This window comes from Parasteatoda tepidariorum, chromosome 4, assembly GCF_043381705.1.
Source record: "Parasteatoda tepidariorum isolate YZ-2023 chromosome 4, CAS_Ptep_4.0, whole genome shotgun sequence".
NCBI classification, from domain to species: domain Eukaryota; kingdom Metazoa; phylum Arthropoda; class Arachnida; order Araneae; family Theridiidae; genus Parasteatoda; species Parasteatoda tepidariorum.
The window spans coordinates 34,766,233-34,792,529 of record NC_092207.1 but is presented as its reverse complement, the minus strand read 5'-3'; the positions used below and the strand labels follow the sequence as shown (position 1 = coordinate 34,792,529).

General features: G+C 32.1%; 1 protein-coding gene across 1 annotated transcript in view; it reads left to right on the top strand.

The window, feature by feature from the left end:
• Positions 1–854: 854 nt before the first annotated feature.
• Positions 855–26,297, top strand: part of LOC139425425 (uncharacterized) — a 35,622-nt gene continuing 10,179 nt past the window's right edge. The window contains exons 1-11 of the mRNA XM_071180302.1: positions 855–1,125; positions 6,718–6,874; positions 10,504–10,628; positions 11,877–11,995; positions 13,274–13,444; positions 14,643–14,854; positions 20,238–20,336; positions 22,213–22,330; positions 22,844–22,904; positions 23,902–24,019; positions 25,202–25,228. Of these exons, the coding sequence (XP_071036403.1) occupies positions 911–1,125; positions 6,718–6,874; positions 10,504–10,628; positions 11,877–11,995; positions 13,274–13,444; positions 14,643–14,854; positions 20,238–20,336; positions 22,213–22,330; positions 22,844–22,904; positions 23,902–24,019; positions 25,202–25,228 (1,422 nt within the window). The 5' untranslated portion in view covers positions 855–910. The remainder of the gene's footprint in view (positions 1,126–6,717; positions 6,875–10,503; positions 10,629–11,876; positions 11,996–13,273; positions 13,445–14,642; positions 14,855–20,237; positions 20,337–22,212; positions 22,331–22,843; positions 22,905–23,901; positions 24,020–25,201; positions 25,229–26,297) is intronic.

Here is a 26,297-nt window from a genome sequence, read left to right as displayed (position 1 = left end):
GGTAGGATCCAGTTTTTCCTCATTCATTTCCAGATTGTTTTGGTTGTCATCAGCATAAAACTAATGAAAGTCGTAAAGGTATTGTTTTTCTATAAAGATTTTTGTATCCCTAATTTAAAATGAAAGTTCTATTATTATAGTAGTGGTCTTGTAGTAGTCTTGACTACTCTTGACTAAGAAAAATAATCTAAATAAAAATATATATTTTTAAAAACCACGTTCTTTGTAGTGAATAATAATAATTGAAAAGTAATAATTTTATATGTGTGTGTAATAATGATATATGTGTGTGTGTGTGTGTCATTGTTAAAAAAATTCCTTATGAGGCCTGTTTATTTAATCTTCCGAAACCTAGATTCCGATTTATTAGACAACAATTGGTACAATATCACTAAAACACGATTTTTTTTTTTTTTTTGCTTGTCTTGCTTTTTCAAAATAATTGTCTATGCAAAAACATGATTTTTTTTACCCTTATTTGCCCAAATACTTATTTACAACAAAAAATTATGAGAAAGGTAATAAAACAGATTCAAAAAATCTTTTAGACAATTTTATGGAATGAATTTTCTTCATTTTGATTTAAAAATGAATTAGTTTCATGACAAAAATGCAAAATAATACATTATAAAAATATTCAACAATATGCATAAAAATAAAATTATAATTTATCAATTTTTGTAATAAAAAGCTAATTAAATTTAATTAATTGAATTATTAAAAGCATATTTTATCACATTTATGAACTTACTTTCTTTTAAGCTATAGTTAAGTAAATTTCGCTTTTTCTACTTTTATTTGAAGCTTGGGTTAACTGTGAAACCCCCGTTACTGTAAAAATCAATATCGTGTAGCAGAAAGAAACCATTTTTGCTTTCTATGATTCAACTCAGTAAAAAATTTTGACCAAATGTCTTATAAAATTTCGGGAATAGTCAATGTCTTATTCTTAGAAAATGTTTCTTTTTTCAGATACTTGTTTGTACTAGCTTGCTTAGGAGGATTTATTTACCAATGTTCTGAGTTTTTGCAAATTTACTGGACTTATCCAACAGTTATTGATATACAAGATATTTCTCCTATAGACATTGATATACCGGCTATAACAATTTGCAATTCCGTAGGGTAAATATATTTCCTATTCTATAGAATAGCACAACTTAAATTGTCAAAATTATAATGATAGTTTTGAAAAATATTAAATTTTCGTATCGATAAGCCACAGCTGGGATTTGAATAAGGTTCACATCATTAAATGGCAAAAGTTCTACCCCTGAGCTACCACGGGTCATAACGCACTATTTTATAGTTCTTTTTATAACTGTCGACTAACAGCCGATCCGATTTTGGGTTTACGACTGCTAATATTCAATCCAGTAGCCTTGTAATTCTGAACCCAATCCAGAAGACAAGGGATGTCCTGGATAAAGTATTGGGAGAAAATGGCCACTGTGGATGACTTTTAGATGAAACTAACCAGCTTTAGATGAAACTAACTTTTTATAACCATCGTTGAACTGCCGATCCGATTTTGGGTTTATAACAACTAATGTTGAACCCTGTAGCCTTGTAATTTTGAGCCCAATCCAGAAGACAAGGTAACTCCTGGATCAAGTATTGGGAGAAAATTGTCACTGTGGATGACTTTCAGATGAAACTTACCCGCATTTGCGTTACATGGAGAGAAAAACTATGAAAACCTCCCATGATTAGCCTAACGACAAGGGGACTATAACCCATGTTCCGACTACCACTAAGGATATTTTACGTCAGTACTGTGGTCAGTGGAAGTCGGGTGTGGAATCTGAATCGAGTTGTCCTAGCTGGGATTCGAACCCGCTCACCTCATTGAAAGGCGAGCGGTTTATCCCCCACGGCTCATGGAGCGCTGTTTGAAAAAGCTCATAATGCAAAGTTTTTTTTTTAAAAAAAATACTCTCCGTTTGCAGCAGCACTGTGGGGACATAAGAAACAGACGCCCAAGAAAATATTCAGGTTTAAATTATCTTAAATGTTGAAGATTTATAGTTTATAATTTAACCTCAATTTAAATTTACACCATATCCCAGGAAAGTATTAATTGTTAATCATATTTTATCATATTATTTTGAATCGTGACATACGATAATTTAATTGAACTGATAATTTTATTGCTATTCTAACACAAAAATTCCTCTATCTTTAGTTTCTATCTACTCCATGTATTTACTCTGTAAATAACATAGTAAGTGGAACTTCGTGTAAGATTTTCGCTCTAGTTACAAATACATCTAACAACAAATTGAAATTTACTGCCAATGCCAAACTTATAAAGATGAGAAAAAATTGGGGGAAAAAGCACAATTTTGTGAGAAGACTTAATGAGCTTACTTCCAAAATTAACTTACAAATAAAATATTGCGTATAACGTATAAGAATAGAGTAAATATAGTCTCAGTTATTCTTCCACATGTTATATCCATTTTTTTCAAAAATATTTCCTAAAATATGTTGCAAGAATTCTTATAAGATCTTATAAGTATAGTAAGAATAATTACATAATGTATAGTAAGATAAAGTAAAGTAAGAATTAACTTAAGATGCATATTACATGAATTCTTGAAATAGAATTACTTTGTTAATAAAAAATATACACAGTGCAGAGAAAATATTAAGATGCATTTGAACAAAACAGAATATAATAATTAATTATCACAAAATTTTTTCATATAGTTGAAAAATTTCTGTAAATCTCCTTATGGGAACATAATTGTCTTTATTACACAAGTAAAAATATTCCATCACCTTAGAAACAGTTAATTTTTGGTTTCTGCGGAATATTCAGCAGTTTTCAAGATAAAAATCTCAAGACATCTCGTTCCCAATTATAAACTATCTACTGCTGTCGTCAGACTGTTACCAAACTTACGCGAAAATTGGTGAAAGTAATTCATGAGTAGAGTAAATACATCTGGTCTTGGTGTTAATTTATTCAATTATTTGTGTTTAGATTTAACTACACTCTATAAGATGGAAGCTCGATATGGTATCAACTTGAAATTAAGTTGTGGGGTGGGTAGATATCGACAATGCCAACCTTCATCTATGAAAAGGTACCCCTCCCCCCATAGAATCGAGTTAACATGTCTTATATACTAGTGAATTGTAGTTGTAATTTTGCAGTGGTAGATACCCTACAGTACTCCCCCACCGGAATTATATGTGTGATAGATATCGATGAACTGATACCACTAGTTGATTCATTGCTGTTTTTGTAAGAAGCCGGGAGAGCTGTATTAAGATTACCGTACTTTTTGAATGCTGATCGTGAGAGCTGTATTAAGTTCACGATCGTGGCTGCTCCCTGTGTTGCCATTAGCAGTCGAGTGTATGCAAGCTAACGTTGTGTGTGATCGAGACTGAGAAGCAACAGTGCGAGGAGGTGGATGATGTTGCAGTCACAAGTAGCAAGTCAACTGTTCAATGTGGACAATCCATTGAAGTAGGCGTTACTGTCTATGCAGGCGTATTCATATCGAAGTCATTTCCGCCGACGTAGGCGTGTTCATATCACGTCCGAAGGTCACCAATGTGGGGAGTAGGTTGTTATCGATAACCTTCATCTATGAAAAGGAATCGAGTTAACATGTCATATATACTAGTGAATTGTAGTTGTAATTTTGTAGTGGCAGATACGCTACAAAGTATTCGTTCACTTAGTTCTTCAACCCCAAACTTAGATAAATGTTACAACACAGATTTTTCAGTGTATTTTTTCTTGGCACACAGGGGCTAGTAGATTAATTTGATAAGAATTTTATGTTATGTTAAAAATTACTCTAAATTAATACTATCGTAATCTAAGAATTTGTCCGTATGGTTATTTTCTTTTGAAAGGTACAAATATGAAACTATTTGCAACTATAAGACTCCAGAAGGAATTCCGATAGGAGCATGTTCACCATCGTTATTTAATAGGTTTGTTAACGACATAATCTGTAAAACGCAAAGGACAGCATGCTTAAATGGAATAACACCACCCGAAGACTATCAGGTAAATATTTTATTTTATTACCAACGTTGAACAGCAGACCCAATTCTGAATTTACGTCTATCAATGTTCAGTTCCTTAACCTTGTAATTTCGAATCCAACCCATAATACGAGGGAACTCCATGATCAGATCTAAGCCTCAAACTATAATTCATTTAGAACTTTTTCATAGAGCTAACCCGCATTTGCTTTACGTTATTGTTACACATCCCCCTGGAGAAGTAAAGCCTAGATCAGGTCCAGAAGGCCCCGTCGCGTCAGTTCCCCATATATCAGCAGAAAGTCCCGATCAACCAGCAGCTACTTAAAAGAAGCGCCAAGGCAAAAAAAGAAGGTGATCAGGACTAGCAGGTTGTGAGCAGGAACAAGGTTGAAAAGTCTTCTCCCCATTTTGAAACCTTAAACACTAAAAATGGCCACTAAGAAATCTGGCCATGGCCGATTTGCTTTACGTTGAGAGAAAAATCACAAAAGCATCTCATGGTTAGCCTGACTATAAGAAGATTCTAACCCATGATCTAACCATGATGATATTTTACGTCAGCACTGTGATCGGAGCGAGGTAAATATTGACATAGAAAAAAGTACAATACTCAAAGAGTAACAATTTCCAATATTCAACCAGTTTTAAATAAATAAATAAACAAGTTAGCTCAGTTGCTTTGTTTCACAAGCAACTCAGAAAAAAACTTTCTTTAGGTTTAAATTCGAAAGAATGCTGAGTTTCGTTTTCCGTATTCAAAACGCTTCAACCCTTTCGAAGCTTAAGGGACATATACCTTCTATCTGACGTTCCAAGTTGACAGTTGGGCAAAATAGGTCCCTTTTAATATTAAATTTGCACATTACAATTTTTTTCAACTTCCCTCTTTCTATTTTTATAATTGGTAGCTTGTAAAACTGTCATAGTGGCCTAGATTTGAAGAAATTACATGTTTGTAAAGATATGTAGGGGAGAGTGGGGTCAATTGTAACAGGATACGATTGTAACAGAGCAAAAATTTGGAGTGTCGGGCTCTAGATTTGGTTCCTGGGTGGTACACAAGGTGTATTAAATAAATCCACATGTACACCCCTGCTGACAACCATTTTTATGTACTTTTGAAAGAGTTACATCACAAAAGATATTTTCACGCTACGTAAGTACTTTTTTTGGTATTAGAATATTATATTGTAACAAAGTAATTTTGTTTAAACAAATAAAAATTATTAACCGAATATGTAAGTGGACACCTTAATTAACATTTCACAAAAAAAAAAAGATTAGTTTTGCTAATTAACTAGCATTGTTTTTAACAAATGAAGCTGAAATGGCGTCTTGGGGACAATTGTAACAATAAGTAAAGGGACGATTGTAACAGCTGAAAATAAATAATCTTATGTTTACAAACCATTACTTAACTCTTTAAGAACCACCAATAGTTTCCTATATCATTTATATTATGTTGCATGTGCATTATTTTATTTGTCACCTTTCACAGCATAAATTAAAATTTTTAACCCCTTAAAGTTAAAAGTTTAACCCTTTAGGTCTCTGCTCATTATTATTTTTACTCCTAAAATATCACTACTATTTTGATCAATAAAAAAATATATCACAACTATGATAACATGTATAATTAACTATGTTTTAGTTGAATTTATGAATTGTTACAATTGATCCCGTAAGTGGGGACAATTGTAACAAGTGCACGACTGTCAAAAATTGTTAATAACTAATATAATAACGTTTAAAATTAGGGATAGTGTATATAAAGNTATTAGAAAAAAATAAAGCGCAATTTTGTGAAAAGACTTAACGAACTTACTTACAAGATTAACTTACAAATAAAAAAATGCGTATAACGTATAAGAATAAAGTAAATATAGTCTCAATTTTTCTTCCAGATGTTATGTCCATTCTTTTCAAAATTTATCCTAAAATACGTTGGGAGAATTCTTATAAAATCTTATAAGTATAGTAAGAATAATTACATAATATATAGTAAGATAAAGTAAAGTAAGAATAATTAACTTAAGATGCATATTACATTAATTCTTAAAATAGAATTAGTTTGTTAATAAAAAATAAACACAGTGCAGATAAGGTAAAGTAAGAATAATTAACTTAAGATGCACATATACATTAATTCCAAAAATGGAATTAGTTTGTTAATAAAAAATAAACACAGTGCAGAGAAAATATTAAGATGCATTTGAACAAAACCGAATATAGAAATTAATTATCACAAAATTGTTTAATATAATTGAAAAATTTCTGTAAATTTTCTTACAGCGTTCGAGACAAAATATTCAGGACATCTCGTTCTCAATTATAAACAATCTACTGCTGTCATGAGACTGTTGCCAAACTTACTCGAAAATTGGTGAAAATAATTCATGAGTAGAGTAAATACGTCTGGTCTTGGTGTTGACTTGTTCAATTATTGGTGTTAAGATTTAACTACACTCTATAAAATGGGTACGAACGCTCGATATGGTATCAACTTGAAATTAAGTATTGTTTCACTTAGTTTTTCAACCCCAAACTCAGAGAGGTGTTACAACGAAGATTTTACAGTGTAATTTTTCTTGGCACAAGGACTTAGTTTAATTTGATAAGATATTTATATAATTTTAACAGTTACTGTAAAATAATACGTTTCGTAATCCAAGAATTTGTCCATATGGTTATTCTCGTTGAAAGGTACAAATATGAAACCATTTGCAACTATAAGAATCCCAAAGGAATTTCGATAGGAGCATGTACTTCAGCGTCATCTAATATGGTTGTTAACAATATAATCTGTCAAATACAAAGGACAGCATGCTTAAATGGAACAACACCACCCGAAGACTTTCAGGTAAATATTTCATTTTATTTTATTAAAAACGTTGAGCACCCGACCCAATTCTGAATTTACGACTATCATTGTTCAGTTCCGTAACCTTGCAATTTCGAGCCCAACCCATAATGCAAGGGAACTCCATGATCAGGTCTTAGTCTCAAACTATAATTCATTGAGAACTTTTTCATAGAGCTAATCCGCATTTGCTCTACATTGAGAGGAGAACCACAAGAACCTCCCATGGCTAGCCTGACCGCAAGAAGATTCCATGATCTAACCATGGTGATATTTTACGTCAGCACTGTGATAGGTGGAGGTAAATATTGGCATAGAAAAAAGAAATGGGTACTGACCGGAAATATTTGATATTCCTGGCCAGGAGATTATGAAGCTTCCATCTGAGGTAAGCCTAAAGACACCAATAACCCTTCAATGGATCACATCGCATGTCGGGGTACATGGCAATGAGACAGCCGATGTGCTTGCCAAGAATGGCTGTGATCTTCCTATAAACTTTTTAAACCGTCTTACTCCCACTGAGATCCACTCCCTGGAAAAACATCGTTTGCTTCCAGTGTGGCGCCGTACTCCATCCCATCAGTGGTATGCTGGCAACCGCCCTGGCCTATCATTAACATGCTGCGGCCCTCGGCCTTTCCAATCGGCCATGGCCAGATTTCGTAGTGGCCATCTTAAGTGTTTAAGGATTCAAAATGGGGAGAGGACTTTCGAACCTTGTTCCTGCTCACAACCTGCTAGTCCTGATCACCTTCTTTTTTGCCTTGGCGCTACTTTTAAGCAACTGCTGATTGATCGGGACTTTCTGCAGATATATGAGGAACTGAAGCGACGGGGCCTTCTGGACCTGCTGTAAGCTTTCCTTCTGCAGGGGGATGTGTAACAAAATAGAAAAAAGTACACTACTCAAAGAGTAACGATTTCCAATAATCAACCAGTTTTTAATGAATAAATAAATAAGTTAGTTCAGTTGCTCTGTTTTACAAACAACTCGGGAAAAAACTTTCTTTAGCTGAATTCAAAAGAATGCTGAGTTTCGTTTTCCGTATTCAAAGCGCTTCAAACCTTTCGAAGCTTAAGGAACATTTACCTTCTATCAGACGTTCCAAGTTGACTGTTGGTCAAAACAGATCCCTTTTAATATTAGATTTGCACATTACAATCTTTTGAACTTCCCTCTTTCTATTTTTATAATTGGTAGCTTGTAAAACTGTCATAACGGTATAGCTTTGAAGAAATTACGTGTTTGTGAAGATATGTGCATTTCGTGGGGAAAATAACTTAAATAGAGACAATAAAAAATGAGCGTCATAATATAAAATGTTATTTATAACCTTTTCCGTTGTTTTGAATCACAATTCACATGATTTTGTAATTTTATCACGTGAAAACAATAAAAAAAACTTATCTTTACGACTTGGAATGAATATGCCCAGGTAGTCTTTTATTTCTCGGGACATAGTTGCTCCGACAGTTCTAAATATACAAAAAACTCTTTCTAACACAATTTTTTATATTATCGGTCAAACTTAAACTTATATGCAATATTTTCAACTATAAAACTGCCAAGAGAAAAATTTTCTCGATGAAAAATTAGAAATCAGCTTCGAAGGGTTAATGTTGCTAAGCAGCAAATTTTGATAAGTGTACCAAAAAGAAAAAAAAAACAGCAGATGTCCAAAGTAAATTGGTTTTTAATTTCAATTTACATAGAGGTGTGATAAAAGCATTAAAATAATCGATTATCGAGGTGTGAATAAAGCATCAACCAAATTTAAGACGAGCTGTGTTAAAATTACAACAACTATATGAATCACCATTACACTAATATGTATCTAAGCAGACAGCATATATTATTCTATCGTAGATCCCGGGTCTTGCAAATTAATTGCAGATTTTTAATGTCTGTTAAAAAAAACGACAAACATATAAAAATGCAATTATAGAGGAGCATTTTACAACCATACCACTTCACTATATAAATGCATGCATTAAAAAATGTGCTTATACTTATAATACGCAATAATAATTTTAATTCAAATTATTAAAATGCTCTCGGAAGATGCAGCATGTTCTGTAGGGGAGAGTGGGGTCAATTATAACATTTTTTACTTAACTATTTTTAACTAACAAAAAATCCAATATATTATTAGTATTAATTGACAGACGAGTAAAGTAGACTATCCTCTAATAGAAAAAAAATAAATACCTTATTTTAAATGTAATTATATTAGTTATTAACAATTTTTGACAGTCGTGCACTTGTTACAATTGTCCCCAGTTACGGCGTCAATTGTAACAGTTTATAAATTCAACTAAAACATAGTTAATTATACATATTATCACAGTTGTGGTATATTTTTTATTGATCAAAATAGTAGTGTTATTTTAGGAGTAAAAATAATAATGAGCACAGACCTAAAGGGTTAAACTTTTAACTTTAAGGGGTTAAAAATTTTAATTTATGCTATGAAAGGTGATAAATAAAGTAATGCGCATGCATAATATAAATGATATAGGAAACTATTGGTGATTCTTAAACAGTTAAGTAATGGTTTGTAAGCATAAGATTATTTATTTTCAGCCGTTACAATCATCCCTTTACTTATTGTTACAATCGCCCCCAAGACGCCATTTCAGCTTCATTTGTTAAAAACAATGCTAGTTAATTAGCAAAACTAGCCTTTTTTTATTGAAATGTTAATTAAGGTGTCCACTTACATATTCGGTTAATAATTTTTATATGTTTAAACAAAATTACTTTGTTGCAATATAATATTCTAATACCAAAGAAAGTACTTACGTGGCGTGAAAATATCTTTTGTGATGTAAATCTTTCAAAGTACATAAAAATGATTGCTAGCAGGGGTGTATATGTAGATTTATTAAATTCACCTTGTGCGCCACTTAGGAACCAAATCTAGAACCCGACACTCGAAATTATTGCTCTGTTACAATCGTACCCTGTTACAATTGACCCCACTCTCCCCTACTGACCACCGTAAATATATATTTTTTGAATCATTGTTAGAAATGAAGTGGAGAAAAAGCGTCAAATCATAGCAGTTTTCATGAAGCTATATTTAAACAAGAAAAAAAAACGTTAACGTTATCAAAATATCACGAGACACTATCGAAACAGATAGGTAGAAAAACATCAAAACACGTTTGATTGCTGTAGGAGACTGAAATAAAAAATTTATTTATTTCGCTTTACCGCCCTCTTCAACAGTTAGTTATAGCATTTTTGATTTTTTTTTCCTTAACGAAATGTGTATTTTCAACTCCATGTGAGCATATTTTCCCCGGAAATCTAAAAATATGCATACCAGGTGGTGATTAAAGATTTCCACATTGTGATAAAGTTCTTCTATGTTTGAGTCATACATTATTGATTTTCTGGAGTTACTATCTCCATAAAAGGTCTTTATAGTTTTGGACACCCTAATGAAAGCAATTATCATAAGGCGATTACACACATCGAAAATGCGTGCATAACTGAATATTAGAGCATGAAATTCAGAATAAAAAAGAACGTTTCTCTTAATTATCGTTTGTTTCTTTTAATCTGTAGTTTGACCTACTATTCCCAATTATACACTTATTTCCTGTCTTTATTTCTGCAGTACATACATTATGACACGTTTAGGGAATCGTTATTGACTCCTGATGCTTTAGACAAGCTTCGTGTGCCACTTGAAGATTATTTGAAATGCACCATAGAGTTTGATAAAATCAGCCAAGATTGCGAGTAAGTTCTCAGACTTATACAAGGCAGATATCACGTTACCTACTAATAATATGGTCTATCAATAAAATTTTTTAACTACTACGAGGCTCCGTTCAACAATCTTCCTAATTGGGTACTTGCAATTTATTTTAATGCATTTATTTTAAAGTAATGATTATTATTCCAGTTAACAAATTTTCATGTTCAGTATATGTTGATAACTATGATGAAAATATACCTAAGTTAAAAAACGTTAACATATGATAATAAAGAATGTTTACTGCTGAAATTATAATTATATTATATAAATGATATAAATTATATAAATGAGCATTTATACAAGATGGACTGTAATCATCACCCTTAATACGTTTTTCTTAGAATCCTTGTCAAAAAGAAGTGAAAAATCCTACATGTTTGAGATCCCAAATTAATATTGGAGCATGGAAGAAATGGCACCCTAATAAGGAAGGCGGGAATTAAAATATCTAAACATATTTACCCATTGGTCTCTAGGAAAAACCTTGTAACTTCTATCTGCTTTCTCAGTCTATTAAACAGGGTTTATATTTTCACACTTAACTAGAATTCGATAAGGTCTTTGTTTCTTCTCTCTTCAATTCTTTTTTTGACTCCTAAGGTTAGTTTTACGGTAAATGTCATAGATACAGTTTAATGCCAATTAGAAATAACATTTGAAACAAATAATTATAATGTGACATTGTTATAAGTTTCAATGTTTGGAGACACAATAGTTTTAAGTTCTTTATTCTAAGATAAGCTCTTAAAATGCACGAAAACCAATAAAAGGGGTTAGAAAATGAGAAAAAAAAACAGTAGATAAAAAATAGATTGAAAAAAGTTGATATAAATTAAATGTAGAATGCCAGAGTTAAAAAAATCTTTTGTTTAAATCTATGAGAAACGTATTTCAGGCCCGATAAAACGCATATCTCATCTGTGTTAATTATTAAAGCTTTATAAAAACTAAAATATAGCTCTTTATTTTTATGTTAACTCCATAAATTAAAAGCATAATTCAAAGAGAAAAATAGCGCAGTGTTTTTGTTTATATGAAATTTTCGATTTTTAATTTTCCACTTCTGCGTAAGGTATAATTCAGTTAATTTTAGCTTTTAGTTGCCAACGAGAGAAAAGAAATTTCACCAGTTTTGTGATAATATACTCATGACTATTTCATATAATGTAGATTAAGTACATGCGTAACCTTTTTTCAGTAACATTTCATTAATCTATCCTTTTTTCCAGCTTAACTTATGAGTTGGGACCATTTTATTCAAATACAAAAATGCCGCAGTTCTGTTACAGTATTTATTCTCTATGGGGAAACCCTAAAAAGAAAAGGCAGACTATTAAAAAAGGATCAGGTAATTATAATTATTGTTTTCTAGTATTAGTCAGCTTATAACAGCAAACTTATAACAATATAATCAAAATAAATTAGCACTTTCGTTAAAATCAATTTGAGTACTAATTTTAAGTTATCGATAATTACATTGGAGAACTAATTTTTTTTCTGTTGCGGGAGATTTTTTAACGGATCTTGGATTATTTCACATCTGGAATCCGTTTCTCTCTCCAAGCTACAGTTTTTAAAATGAGACTATTAGTCTATTTTATGTCAAAATTTACAAGTTTAAAAACATTGTATATAAATGTCACGATAAACTTCCAGGGGGAGTTAAGACACATGATCAGGATTAAAATTTTATAGGAACCCACGCCTGATCTATCGTCATTCACCAATGGGGTTACTTCCCTATTCTGAACTGTTTCTAGGTTTGCTTCTGGGCAGTTCATAATAGGGAAAAGCCGGATACAACGACATATCCTGTTCCTATCAGGGCCTCCTCCTTCTTTCGAGGCGGCCCTGTTCCTATACGGTATTAGTTCTAATAATTTACTGTAACTTTCCTAGAAGTTTGTCGTAAGTTTTACGCAACCCTTTGTTATAAATAACGTTTATAAACTTGCACATTTCAACAAAAAATAAACTAAAAATACCTTCTTTTTTTAAAAAAAAAATATATAGCTTAGCAAAACTAATTCCAGATTTAAACCCCCTCCCCATTTGAATTTAGGAAAATCAAAGATTTGTATAAATGAAAAAATAATTGGTTCCTAGTGCTAATTTTAAGGATTAGTCATCTACTACTTTTAATTATAAGAGTTTCCTTTTTTTTTCATTTTACTGAAAGAAAGATTTTTTACTATAAAAAATTTTGTTTTTTCTTTGGAGAGTAGAATTGGCCCCTTAATTCTTTCTGGGTGTACATACAGCAATGTTTTTTTGTCGTTAACAACTCATTATCAACTTCTTGGAATTAATATTTTTTTTAAAAAGAAGATGATTTTATAAGCAGTTTTCAATAAAAAGCACCTTGTGGATAAAGCTTCACCCTTTGTGGGGATAACCTCAGTCACCATACTATGAATTTTTGCTGAAAGAAAAAGTAATGAAAATATACATTAATTCTATAATCACTAAAATGGGAACGAAAGCACTATTATTCCAGAAATGAATCTGGATGAAAAGTTTGTTTTTTTTATTTCTAATGGCTAAAGAAAATGACAAACTCTTACAAAAACAGTGAACAAAAAGATGAACAACAAGTAAGAGAAAAAAGTCACTATCTCATTAACAGATGTCGGGCACTCCAGTAGCGCCTCACCTCAGAGTCCCCAACGCTTAGCCGAGCATCTCAATAGATGGTTCCTGTCCATAAGTTCATTATTCGAGCATAACGGGCAATTCGGGTCAGCGAGAATGCCGATGCGGCAGAGGTGGTTCGCCAGGCAATCATGGCCCACCACAAGTTTGAATTCTGCAACATCTTTATTGCGGGGCTTATAGGCAATACCCTGTTCTAAGCTGTTCCTCCAACTTCTTGAAGAAATACGGGAAGTGAGCAACGCTTTCCAGTTTTGTCTCATAAAATGTTTGATATAGAGTTTTGACGAATGAAAGGATTTAAGAGTGCTTGGCTGTTGAATTATTTGTGTGTCTTTCTTAGCCAGCAGAAATGCACTCAAATAATTCAACAGCCAAGCACTGGATGTAAAGTAAATTACACTGAAGAGCCAAAAAAACTGGTACAGGCATTAGTATTCAAATAAAGGGTATGGAGTCAATCAAAGTACTGCGCTGAGATCGGCAACGCGTATATAAGACAACAAGTATCTAGCACAGTTCTTAGATCGGTTACTGCTGCTACAATACCAGGTTATACAGAATTAAGTGAGTTTGAACATGGTGTTATAGTCGGCTCACGGGAGATGGGACATAGCATCTCCGAGATAGCAATGAAATTTGGATTTTCACGTACGACTATTTCACGAGTATAGCGCGAGTATCGGAAATACACCAAAATCCCCAGACATGAACATTATTGAACATATTTGGGATGCCTTGCAACGTGATGTTCAGAAGATATCCCCACCCCCTCTTACTCCCACTGGCTTATGGACAGCCCTGCAGGATTCATGGTATCAATTATCTCCAGCGTTTCTTCACAAATTGATCGAATCCATGCCACGTCGTGTTGCAGCACTTCTGCGTGCTCGCGGGTACCCTACACGATATTAGGCAGGTATATCATTTTTTGGCTCTTCAGTGTATAAGTAAAAAAAATAAATACTATATATCAATTGCTTGAGTCCAGAATTTTTAACTTTTAAAGGTATGAAAAAAAATAACATGCAGGAAGCGAAAAAAAAAATAACATGTAAGAAATGAAAAAAAAATAACATGTAAGAAATGAAAAAAATAACATGTAAGCAATGCAAAAAATAACATGTAAGAAATGAAAAAAAATAACATGTAAGAAATGAAAAAAATAACGTGTAAGAAATAAAAAAAATAACATGTAAGAAATGAAAAAAATAACATGTAAGAAATGAAAAAAAATAACGTGTAAGAAATGAAAAAAAAATGATATGTAAGAAATGAAAAAAATAACATGTAAGAAATGAAAAAATAACTAATACAAATTTTCAATAAATCTACACTTACAGTAATACATTTACATTTTCAAATCAACACAACCCAGCGTCCGACACCCGCGCAAATGGATGAAAACAAGTCACTGTTATACCAGCCTAAGTTCAACTTGCCCGACTCATCATCGATACAATTAGCAATGCATTCTCCCTACTTTCTGCCAAGTCCGTATACTGTTGGAGACAACTACATCGGGGGAAAAGCATACGATATGAGAGTAATATTGGTAAGTGGTACATGGTTTTCAATTATCTACATATTATTCTGATGCTTCTGTCTTTGTATAATAAATAGTGCATGACATATAATTAACTGCACATTTTCATTGATTTACATAGTTTTTTTCTTCTTATATTGAACAACGTCAACGAACACTCAATGATACGAACTCATAGAGTTCTGAGGCATATATTGATATGATGTTGACCATCCTTTTGCAATGATGACCGCCTACGCGCATCCGTGGATACTTTGCACCAATGTCTGATAGATGATCATACGTTCCACCATCGATCGGCACCAAAATAAGAAAGTCGAAACATGCTGAGGGATAACGAAGGGGTGACTCGTGAATAGAACACCTGATTTTTTTTTCCAATGGCAGGCTCTGAATTTGAATCTTTGCCTATGAAGATGCCGGAATTGTTACTCATTTAGCGTTACCCAGTGGGCACCTGTGAACCAAAGTCACGGAGGCGAGCAACATTGCTCACGCCACACTGCCACAAACCCGTTTATAGGGTGGGCCACATTCACACATCACACACACGCACAACAGAGGACAGCACAGAGAGAGAGAAACATCCATGCCCAGAGCGGGATTCGAACCCGCAGCCAATGGCTTCCCAGTCAGGCGCGCTAACCGCTCGGCCACCTGAGAACACCTGATTGTAATGATGGTGAAACTAAATGGGTGGACCGGGATAGCCTGGTCGGTAGGGCGCTGGGCCCATATCCAAGAGGTCGTGGGTTCGATCCTCGCTGGCCGAAAACTCCCCGTGTAGTAAATGGTGACTGATGCACGTTAAATCTGTCGAGTCTCAAAGTCCTCCATGTTCCCACAACAAATCAAACCTCTGGGGGTACTGATCCAGGAGTTTCCTTGTCTTCTGGATTGGGTTCAAAATTACAAGGCTACGGAGTTTAACGTAAGTAGTCGTAAACCCATGAGCTTGGGTCGGCTGTTCAACGACGGTTATAAAATAAAATTTAAAAAAAAAACTAAATGGGTAACCTTTGCAAATAGCCAAGAATCTCTAAAAAGTTTATTGGGCGATCTTTACCCAAAATTGAAAGGCGATCTTTAACCAAAATTGAAAGCGATCTTTACCCAAAATTGCCATAATTCTTCAATGAGCCGCGATGGCTCAGGGGATAGAGCGTTTGCCTTCCATTGAAGAGAACCGGGTTCGAATCCCAGCAATAGCTGATCGATACAAATTCCACGTCCGGCTTGCCCCGACCATTTACTGCTGACGTAAAAATATCCTCAGTGGTAGACGAATCATGTGTTAGAGTCCCCTTGCAGTCAGGCTAACCGTAGAAGGATTTCGTGGTTTTTCTCTTCATATAACGCAAATGTGCGTTAGTTCCATCAAAACATCCTACAGGAGGGCGAATTTCTCCCAATACCTGATTCAGGAGTTCCCTTGTCTTTTGGATTGGGTTCAAAATTACAAGGCTTCGGAGTTGAATAATACATAAATGAACATAAACCCAAAAGTTTTGTAAAAAGTCATAAACCCAAAAATTTTGATCGGCTGTTCAACGACGGTTATAAAATAAAATAAAGAATAATTTTTCAATAATATGTTACTTACATATATATAATACCTTAAGCATCGAAAAATCATCTAGAACATTGCCAAAACAATTTTTTTTCTTTTTTTTTTGCCTTGAAAGATAACAAAAACTAGAAAATCAACTTTATATATGTGGTCTTCAAAAAATTATGTTTGTGGTATTAAGGAAAAAAAAGCATTTCATAAGGCTATATCAGCTAAATTATTTACTAAATGCAATATTATAGCACTTTTTCTAGGAATAGTGAAGACGCAACTACTTTCGAGTCAGAATTAAAATAACTTTTATAAAAATTTAAATAAATGAGTAATTAAAAAAAAATATCAAATTTATGTTAAACGCTATTTTTGAAGGTACCATAAATAGAATTGAACTTTTTAAAAATTAGTAAAGAACTGAAAGATATTTTTGCTGGACATTGAATGAGAGATTAAAATATATTTTTAAGAAAGAATTACAAAATATCTTAATCATTTATCACGCTTTATGATTATTTTATGCTTTATAATTTTTTTTTTTTTTGCGAAACAGACAGGAAAAGAAGAAAATCTTTCTCAGCAATATTCAAATTGTTTAAAAAAAAATCGAAAATTTTGCTTATAAAATATTTTGCTATATTTCTTCGTTTTATTTCGTAGTTTTCTTTTGTGGTACGAACCTATTAGTTAAAATTAATTGTAAAATTATTAAATGAACTGAAACTAAATGATTTGAAATTTGAATACTTTGTCATGATGAAAATAGTCTCTATATTTTTTCTGCCACACCGTTTCTTCCTTTTGTTTTTCTTCATTTTTTGTTACCTCTTGTGCTTCGAAGTATTCAGGTAAAGTTTATCATAAAATTATTTAATGGTAGCTTCGTTATGAAGAAAAAAGAACATTTAATTTTTGACAAAGTTATTTTTTTTACCTCTTGCGCTTGGAAGCATTCGGATGAAAATCATTATAAGATTTATTTATAATTTAGACGCGAGAAAAATAGTTCCGTTTTCCACCTTATAGTGTAATTTTTACAGAATTTTAAAAAATTTGAACCCAGCTGATCGTAATGATAAAATAGAATAACAGACTCTATGATCAGAATATATTAAATAGGAAGTACTACATTAACCATCTACCTCTCAAATTTGAGAAAATTGGTACCTTTAATAAAAAACAAATTTGATTTAATTTTTTTAATTTATGCTTAAATGTGAAAATACTTTTATGTTAAATTTACTTATTCAACTAAGTCATTTCAAATTTTCTTGAAATGCAGGGTTATTCATAATTCCCTCCGGGGTTTCGAAACATTATAGTAAAAAAAAAGAAGACGAATATGAAAAAAAGAAACATATGAAATTATTCCGAAACTATTTAAGTTTTACTTACATACATTACAGGTGTTCTATGTGTGAACCCTTGGTCACACGGCATACATCAATGCGATAGTTCCTACAAACGACCTTGGAATNCAATTATCCAGTAGTAGTTCATTAGTTTCTAAAAAGTCTTGTGGAATATTAAATAAATGTAAGCCAGTATGACTACTAATTTTAATGAAGGATATACATCTTTCATAAACTTTTCCCCGAAAACAGTATCGTAATGCAATAGCAAGTTGATCTTTGTGAGATAGACCTGAAGTAGAATCCATCACAATTGAATAATACTTTGTGTCGCCGTTATTTATTTGAGTTATAATTTGTTTAATTATCTGTCGTCCCATAATCTCAATTATTTCCTCATATACTTTTTTTGATAAGTGCGATATTATCGGTTTTGGTCGCAGCTCTCGTTGTTCAATGTGTTCACCAATGAATGGATCGAACTCTGCCAATATCTCCAGAGCACCCATAAAATTACCATTATGTGGAGAACCAAATACTTCCTCGGAACCTCTTAATGCTAAGCCCCTTATACTTAAAAATTTGACCACTGCAATAACCCGTTTCAGGACATAGTAATAATATTCTGTTTCTTTTCTTAATTGCTTCTGAAGCTGCTTGTCTAAGACAAATTTATTTTCCTTTCGTGTCAAACACACTAACATTGATTTCTTATGTTTATTAGAATTTTAATGATTTCTAAACAAGTTCCTATGTGTTTCCAATCAGAAAATCCGGTTGTGTATTGAGAAAGGATCTTAGAAAAAAGTTTGCAAGTCAAACAAAAAAACAGTACAGTCGATGTAATATTGTTCTTCACGTCACATTTTAATACTTTGTAATGAGTGCAGTAATTCACAAATTATCATTAAAAATCGATTAAAAAGTTCATTTAGAATTGAAAAAATACATTAAAAACAAAAAAAAAACATGATTTACAATTCTTATTACTTACCAACTAAGAGCAGGAAATCTTTTCTTATACTGATTATGTACTTTCAATTATAAGTTATATAAGAGAAAGGTTCAGTCTTTATAACTTTTAAGTTATCATTTATTAGTAAACTGAACAAGTTTGTCACTTTGACGACGAGAACAGAAGTGTGGGGGAAAAAACAAAATTACGACGGGAGTTAAACGGCGCGGCGGTTAAACGGCGCGGCCCCAGTAATAGACGCGAAAAAATACACTGATCAAAAAACAAGCGAAAGGGAAATCCCCGTTCCGTTCGATAGACGAGCAGGGTTGATTGCTCTCAGAGTTGCCAGCCTTATAATATTTTTTTTTTAATATTAGATATTTTTTAAACTTAAAATATCACCTATTGTTTTCAGTGGGGACTGGGGCCCTTTTTATCCACGGGGCCCTGGGCTGCAGCCCAAAAAGCCCTTAAGTAGATCCGCCCCTGTATATAAATATATATATATATATATAGATAGATAGATAGATAGATAGATACAGTCGCTTCATTTTAATCTTACGTCGTTTCATTTCTTCGTTTTATTTCGTAGCTTTCTTTTGCGGTACAAATCTAATAGTTAAAATCAATTGTAAAATTATTAAATGAATTGAAACTAAATGATTTGAAATTTGAATACTTTGTCGTGATGAAAATAGTCTCTATATTTTTTTACCACACCGTTTCTTCCTTTTGTTTTTCTTCATTTTTTTGTTACCTCTTGTGCTTCGAAGTATTCAGGTAAAGTTTATTATAAAATTATTTAATGATAGCTTCGTTATGAAGAAAGAAAGAAATTTAATTTTTGACCACGTCATTTTTTTATCTCTTGCGCTTAGAAGCATTCAGATGAAAATTATTATAAGATTAATTTCTAATTTAGACATGAGAAAAATAGTTCCGTTTTCCACCTCATAGTTTAATTTTTACAGAATTTTAAAAAATTTGAATACAGCTGATCGTAATGATAAAATAGGATAACAGACTCTATGATCAAAATATATCTACCTCTCTCAGCTATCTACTTCTCAAGTTTGAGAAAATTAGTTGTTGTTGTTGCACGCCCCTATTGACCAGCAGTGCTAGACCAGGTCCATGACGTTATACACCCTCAAAAATCCAACACCGTCAATGGATCATCAGCTAAATCCAGTTTGGTGAGCCCCAGGCATGCGAGGATGTGGTGAGGCGAAGCCTGGTCTGAAGAACAGTTGGTACAAATTTTAAAGTTCTTGGATCCTTCCTTGACTTAAAATTTCCTTGACTTAAGGTGACCACTTCGAAAGTGGGCAAGAATAGTTTGTTCCTGTCTATTAAAACCTTGGGCCAAGTAATTGGTACCTTTAATAAAAAATTTATATGATTTAATTTTTTCAATTTAAGCTTAAATGTCAAAATACCTTTATGTTAAATTGACTTATTCAACTAAGTCATTTCAAATTTTCTTAAAGCACATAGGAACACATTTTTCAATTTCAGAAAGAAAAGCACCTTCTTCCTGCACCTTACCAGACAAACTGTACAGATTACACGAAAACATGGATTGAAAGAGATGGTCAAGCACCCAATAATGAATTGGTAAGTACAAATAGAAAACAGCTACTTTGACAACTAAAAATACATCATTTTTAGAAGTAAAATAAAACTTTAAATTTTAATTTCAAATTAAAATAGTTTTTTTTTATTTCCAATGGCAGAAATTGACAAACTCTTAACAAGAAGAATATATCCAAATGAAATAGGTAAGAGAAAAAAGTCAATGACTCATTAGCAGATGCCTAGCACTCCAATATCTTGACACCTCGGAGTCTCCGTGTACAGCCGAACATCCCATCAAGTGCTTCCTATCCATTGCTTTGAATTTCCTACAGAGTGGGCAATTCGGACTAATAAAAATACCAATGCGGTGGAGGTGGTGTACAAGACAGTCATGACCCACCTCAAGTCTAAATTCTGCCACAGCCTCTTCATGGGGTCTGTCTGGAATGCCACGGTCTAAAATGTTCCCCAACCTTTCAGAGATATACGGGAAGAAAGGGACACTTACCAATTTTTCCACTTTAAATTTTTGATGTGGATTTTCATGGAATGAAAGGATCTATTGGAATTGGGCTGTTGGATTATTTTTGTGCCTTTTTTGCTAACATATCAGCCTGTTCATTGCCGTAGATATCGCAATGTCCTGGGATCCATTGCAGAGTAACTTGACGACCATCGGTCTTCAGTTTCTCCAAGACGGTCCGACAATCTTGTATATTCTTTGATATGGGCATTTCCTTAGATGCAATGGCCTGTATGGCAGCTTTGGAGTCAGAGAGAATAACAACCTTTTCACAACCAATGACATGGGAACACGGTTCACTGAGGAAAACTGGCAAATAATTACTGTCCATTTGAAATTTTTATGAAATTCCTCCCCATAAGGTACCCTGAAAGTTACTTTATTTTCTATGGAGACATTGGATTTTCTTTAATGCTGCTTTTCGAAAGCTCCTTCGTAATATGAAATGGTGCCTTTTGGAGAATAATATGCTACTTTTATAATAGCTGTGAGTTTGCAACTGTTACTCATGACTGTTTGATCAAGTTTAGCCTATCTAAAGCCCGTGCTGTCTACGCTTATTTTGAAAATGGCATAAAACGTCAATGTGGGGAAAAGCCACAGTTTTGTGAAAATGAAAAGAGTTTGTGGACTAATTTTTTAATATTAAAATCTTACACCAATACTTCATTACCTGGGCTCATAAAAATTTGCAGAAACTGAGAATACAACAGTGATTTTGATAATTTTCTTCAAGGTGGGAAAATGTCGCCGAATTGGAGTTTTTTAAAAACGTGTAATACCTTTTAAAATATTTAAGTTATTTGTCTATTCTAGACTACAGAAAATTCTTCACGACAAGATTATATATATATTATTTAGAATCATCGCATTGCTTCAGGTGTAAAGCACTTAAACTATGGCATTTTTTATTTTACTTGGCGACAGAGCTTCGAAAACCAGCGTTAATAACTGCTTAACGATGGACATGTCTAAAATAAGAATTCCCCCAGACATTCGTCTAAAGCTGTGGCGGTTACTATGGTAACGAGGTATGACTGTTTTAAGTAGGGGTGCGGGGTCACTGTTTTGGAGTGGTTTCGGCTCTGGTCGGCGAGCGAAAGTGAATCTCTTTCTTTGGTTCAGTCTATTTATGTTAGTTTTAGGGTGAAGCCACCCTCCCTAAAATGCGCCGTTCTTGTTTCCATAACACCAGACGGTGGCCTCAGACTTTGTGGCGGGAGGAATTCTTAGCTTAGACCAAGTACAGAAGAAATTCATTCTGAACGCTTCGATGCTTCATCTTAATTTAAAATAAAATCTTCAAAATAACAAACGATGAACTCTTTTCATTTTCGATATTTACATTTAAAAAAGAAAATTTTTTTAAAGATCTTATTTTGTTTGTGTTAGGGTGTGTTTCAAGAATGCATGATGGAAATGGCTCTTGATTCAAGAGGTTGCGTCCCCTTAAATGTGGATTATCCTCACAAATTAAACATCTGTGAAATTTACGAAGAAAACTGCTCAAGTAAGAATTTTTTTTTGTTCGATATAATACTGTATTAACATAAGGTCAAAAACAACATCTAATCTTTTAGTATCACCTCGTTGAAATAAACTTCCCCTCATATTTACTGATTTCAGATTATTTAAATACTTCCCTTGCCCCTACAGATCCCCGTAATGATTAATCATAATTTTAAGTTTTTTTCTCACTTAAGTATTAAGTTTCGATCCTTGATATGTATAGTTTTTTATTCCTATTTGAAAAGAAATCTTAAAATACGCATTAAGGTTAATTACTACCAAACACCTTATATGAAACCCAAATGCAGTTTTGCAGGAATTAAGGAAAAACATAATTGATTGATAAAAATTCAGCATGCCTTTCTTGGACAAATTTTTATATCCCACACATAAAATTTAAATTCATAAAAATCTTTAAGTGTGGATTTTAAATAATATTCAAAATAAGAGTTTATTTTTTGCATTAATATTTTTTCTGCTTATTTATTTATTATATTTTTCTCAATTTTTTAAGGAAATGAAACTTCCATTTCTTTTTGTTTACAAGTAGCAGAAAGTTACACTCAACCATGCGAGTAAGTACAGTATAATATATTTTTTTCCGTACTCTTGTTTCTTGATTTTCTTTATATTTTGAGGAAAATATACATTTTTTATTCGTACATTTTTTAAAAATTTTGAATAGATTCGACTTTTTAAAATTCGTTTTCTCAGGAACTATTCAACCGATTTCGTTCAAGTTTTGTATTTTGCCATATACTTTAAAATGATGTAAAAAATTATGTACATTACAACTCAAAATCTTTCGACTATTATTTAATAAAATAATAAATATTTACTAAATTTTAATTTTTGCGTGGAATAATCGAATTTTATTATTGTGTAAAAAAAAATTTATTGGCTTCAAATGTTCTCAAGATATGGCGAAATAGGCAAAGAGTAAAATTAATACTAAGGGGTCCAAACTTTGGATCGCCCTCCTGACCAAACTAAACGGACCATATTTCCCAGATGGCGGCTATCCCATATATTTAATCCGAAAAGGTAAAGAAAAGGCATGTTAATGCAGAAAAAATTGTGTCTGATTTCGTTATTTAAAGTATATGGTGCACTAATTAATTACCATAGCTGATGTCACTCCTTTAAACTATTGGGATTGAGTCCTAGAGCTGGAAGATCTGATCATTTAAGCAAAAGTTATGCAGGGTGCGCGCATAGTATATCTTTTAAAAAAGAAAGGACTAATTAGAGGAAAAAAACTGCATCGCTTTGTCTTGATTTGCTTTTTAAAATTTCATTTTTACGGTTTACTAAATGTGAAATAAAATTCTTTTTTCTTCTAAACATTACCTTCTGTAAAACATTTACAAAATAATTACAAAATAGTTGCTCTGATTTTTTTTTCCGAAAAGTGTAAATTTTTCGGATATGTAGTTGTTTCACCATCAAACTGCATTGGGGTAGAAAAAATTTGTGAATTTCATTACAGCAGAATTTCTGGAGATTTATGATGTTTTATTTTGCGAAATTGAACTCACAAAACATTCGTTCTGATTTTTTTTTCTCTTCCAGTTCTATTTCTTATTCAATAATTAGGGGAACAGAGAAAGATCTTAAGATGACTAGTTATAAAAATATAGTAAGTAGGATTTTTTTTTTCATATCAATAGAGCATTATTTGCTAAAATGGGTTAAAAGAAATTAATTTTTTTTTATTGATAGCTAATATCAGATGCAGAACTATTTTCATCAAAATTGATTTCATTACTAAGCTGTTTTGAAATATGTAATATTCTGCATTTGAACTTGTATAAAATGAATGAGTACATGATTGTTAAAATTTGTTTATTTTTTGCTGAAATTATTTTAAGATGAGTATGGCATTTTCAGCTGTTAGTTTTAGCAAGGTGCTCTCTTGCTTTTCGTTTGAAGTCTCTGTGAGACAGAATTATCACGCTTATTTCTGATTTTTTTTTCTTTACATTTCACTGTATGTAAAAAAAAAATCATATGTTTCCAAAGAAATTCGAGGACATTTGAGAACTCTTGATAAAATTTCCTATCCTTAAAGAGTTTAAAAGTTTTCGAACACAGTTAATGAAATTCAAAAACTATCCTCAAGATTTGAGGATGTTTGGTCACCTTAATCTGCATTGTAATTTCTTTGAAAATTAAAAATAAATAAAAAAAACTATCGTCGTATTGCTGCAGCGCAAATTTTATAAATTTAAAAAATTTTTACTTATTTTTATTAATTCTTCTTCCTTCTCCACTCCTCCCCTCGCATATTTACTCACTAATCCATTAACTCGCGCATTCTATCAGTTTCTTCTCGCTGTATCAAGAATAATATATCTGAATACATAATTAATATCTATTGCACACAAATACCAAATGACGCTTTTTACCAAATGACGCCCCCCCCCAAAAGAAAAAAATAACGTAGCTTTATAAAGCCTGTTAGAGTTAAATTAAAAGTTGATTTTGATGAGAATTCCTTTTTTTAAAATTTCATATTGAAAGGTTGTTTATTTAGATTTTAAATAAAATTTTTTCAATCAATGGATGCACAATTAATGTATTTCTATGCACTTTTCTATTTTAGGAAAATGTAAATGTACTATGTATCATGATGTTGCTTTTTTTAAAATAAATTTAAATTTAACCCTTTAAAAAAAGTTATGCCTTTTTTAAGACAGCGTTTACCCCCCCCCCCCCCCNTCCCCCCCCCCCCCCACGTACTAAAATAGAAGTTATATTTTTTGTATTCAATCTATTTATTTACTTATTACAGTATACTTATTTATTCGTAAATTTTAAAATAACCTAATCAAAAATTTTATTATTTTATAATTTACCATATTCTTTTTAGAGACGTGAGTTTGGACGCACATCCCAAGTAAGAAACCACTTGTTATTTTACTAAAATTAATCACTAGTGCTAGGTTTCTTAATAAATTTTCATCGTAATACAAAATTACAGTTTTTAATAAAAACCTACTTATGAAAAATACTTAATCATTGCTATTTAAAATAACAGAAATTTCTATCATCTCTAAAAATATTCAAGATACTGATGACAGAAATAAAGGATTATTGAAAGGGTAATAGATGAAATATGAAAAAGGACCCATGTGTTTAATAACATACCACGCAAACTGAAGAAACACAAGCTTTAAAACCCCTTTTTTAGTAGAATTTTAAATAGCATTTACAAATTTATATCATGTAAGGTTTTTAATGTATTTTTAAAAACGTTGTTTTAAAGTATACATTTTTCCTATATTTCAGTCAAAGCTAAGCGAATATGGCGATAAAGTGAATTAAAAACGCCTTTTTTAGAGAAATCGAACTAATATAAAGCTTCATATATTACTATAAACATTGATAGTTTTTAAGCTATATCCAGTTTTCCAGTAGCACATTTATAGCTAAGTCCACTTGCTTAAATACGTAGTTTAAGCTGTGACCGGATCTGACCTATTTTTCCAATGTGCAAATCAAATTTTGTGCATTTTTTAATGCACTTCTTTTTTGCTAGTTCGATTGCTTTAACTCCGCATTTCAAGTAATATCCATGGCGAAGGGCTTATTAAAACAAATCGGGGAAAAAATACTTTCAACTCACTCTATAATAAACATTACATTACAAATCTCAGTTTGTTTCTAAATGTAACAACTAATAACTATTAATTTTAGTTATTAGCATTAGACAGTAATAACTAATAACTATGTTTCTTTTTTTGCATTAAAACTAATACTTAAATTATTATTTCTTAAGAAGTTGAGGATCAATGGTGATTGCAATTATTGCGTAAATTTGAGTCGTTTTATTTACTATCCTGAAATGTTAACTTTTGAAAAGCATAATTTAACAAAAAGGAACTTAAAATTAAAAAATTAAAATTATTAAAATATTTAAGTCGATATATATATATATATATATATATATATATATATATATACTG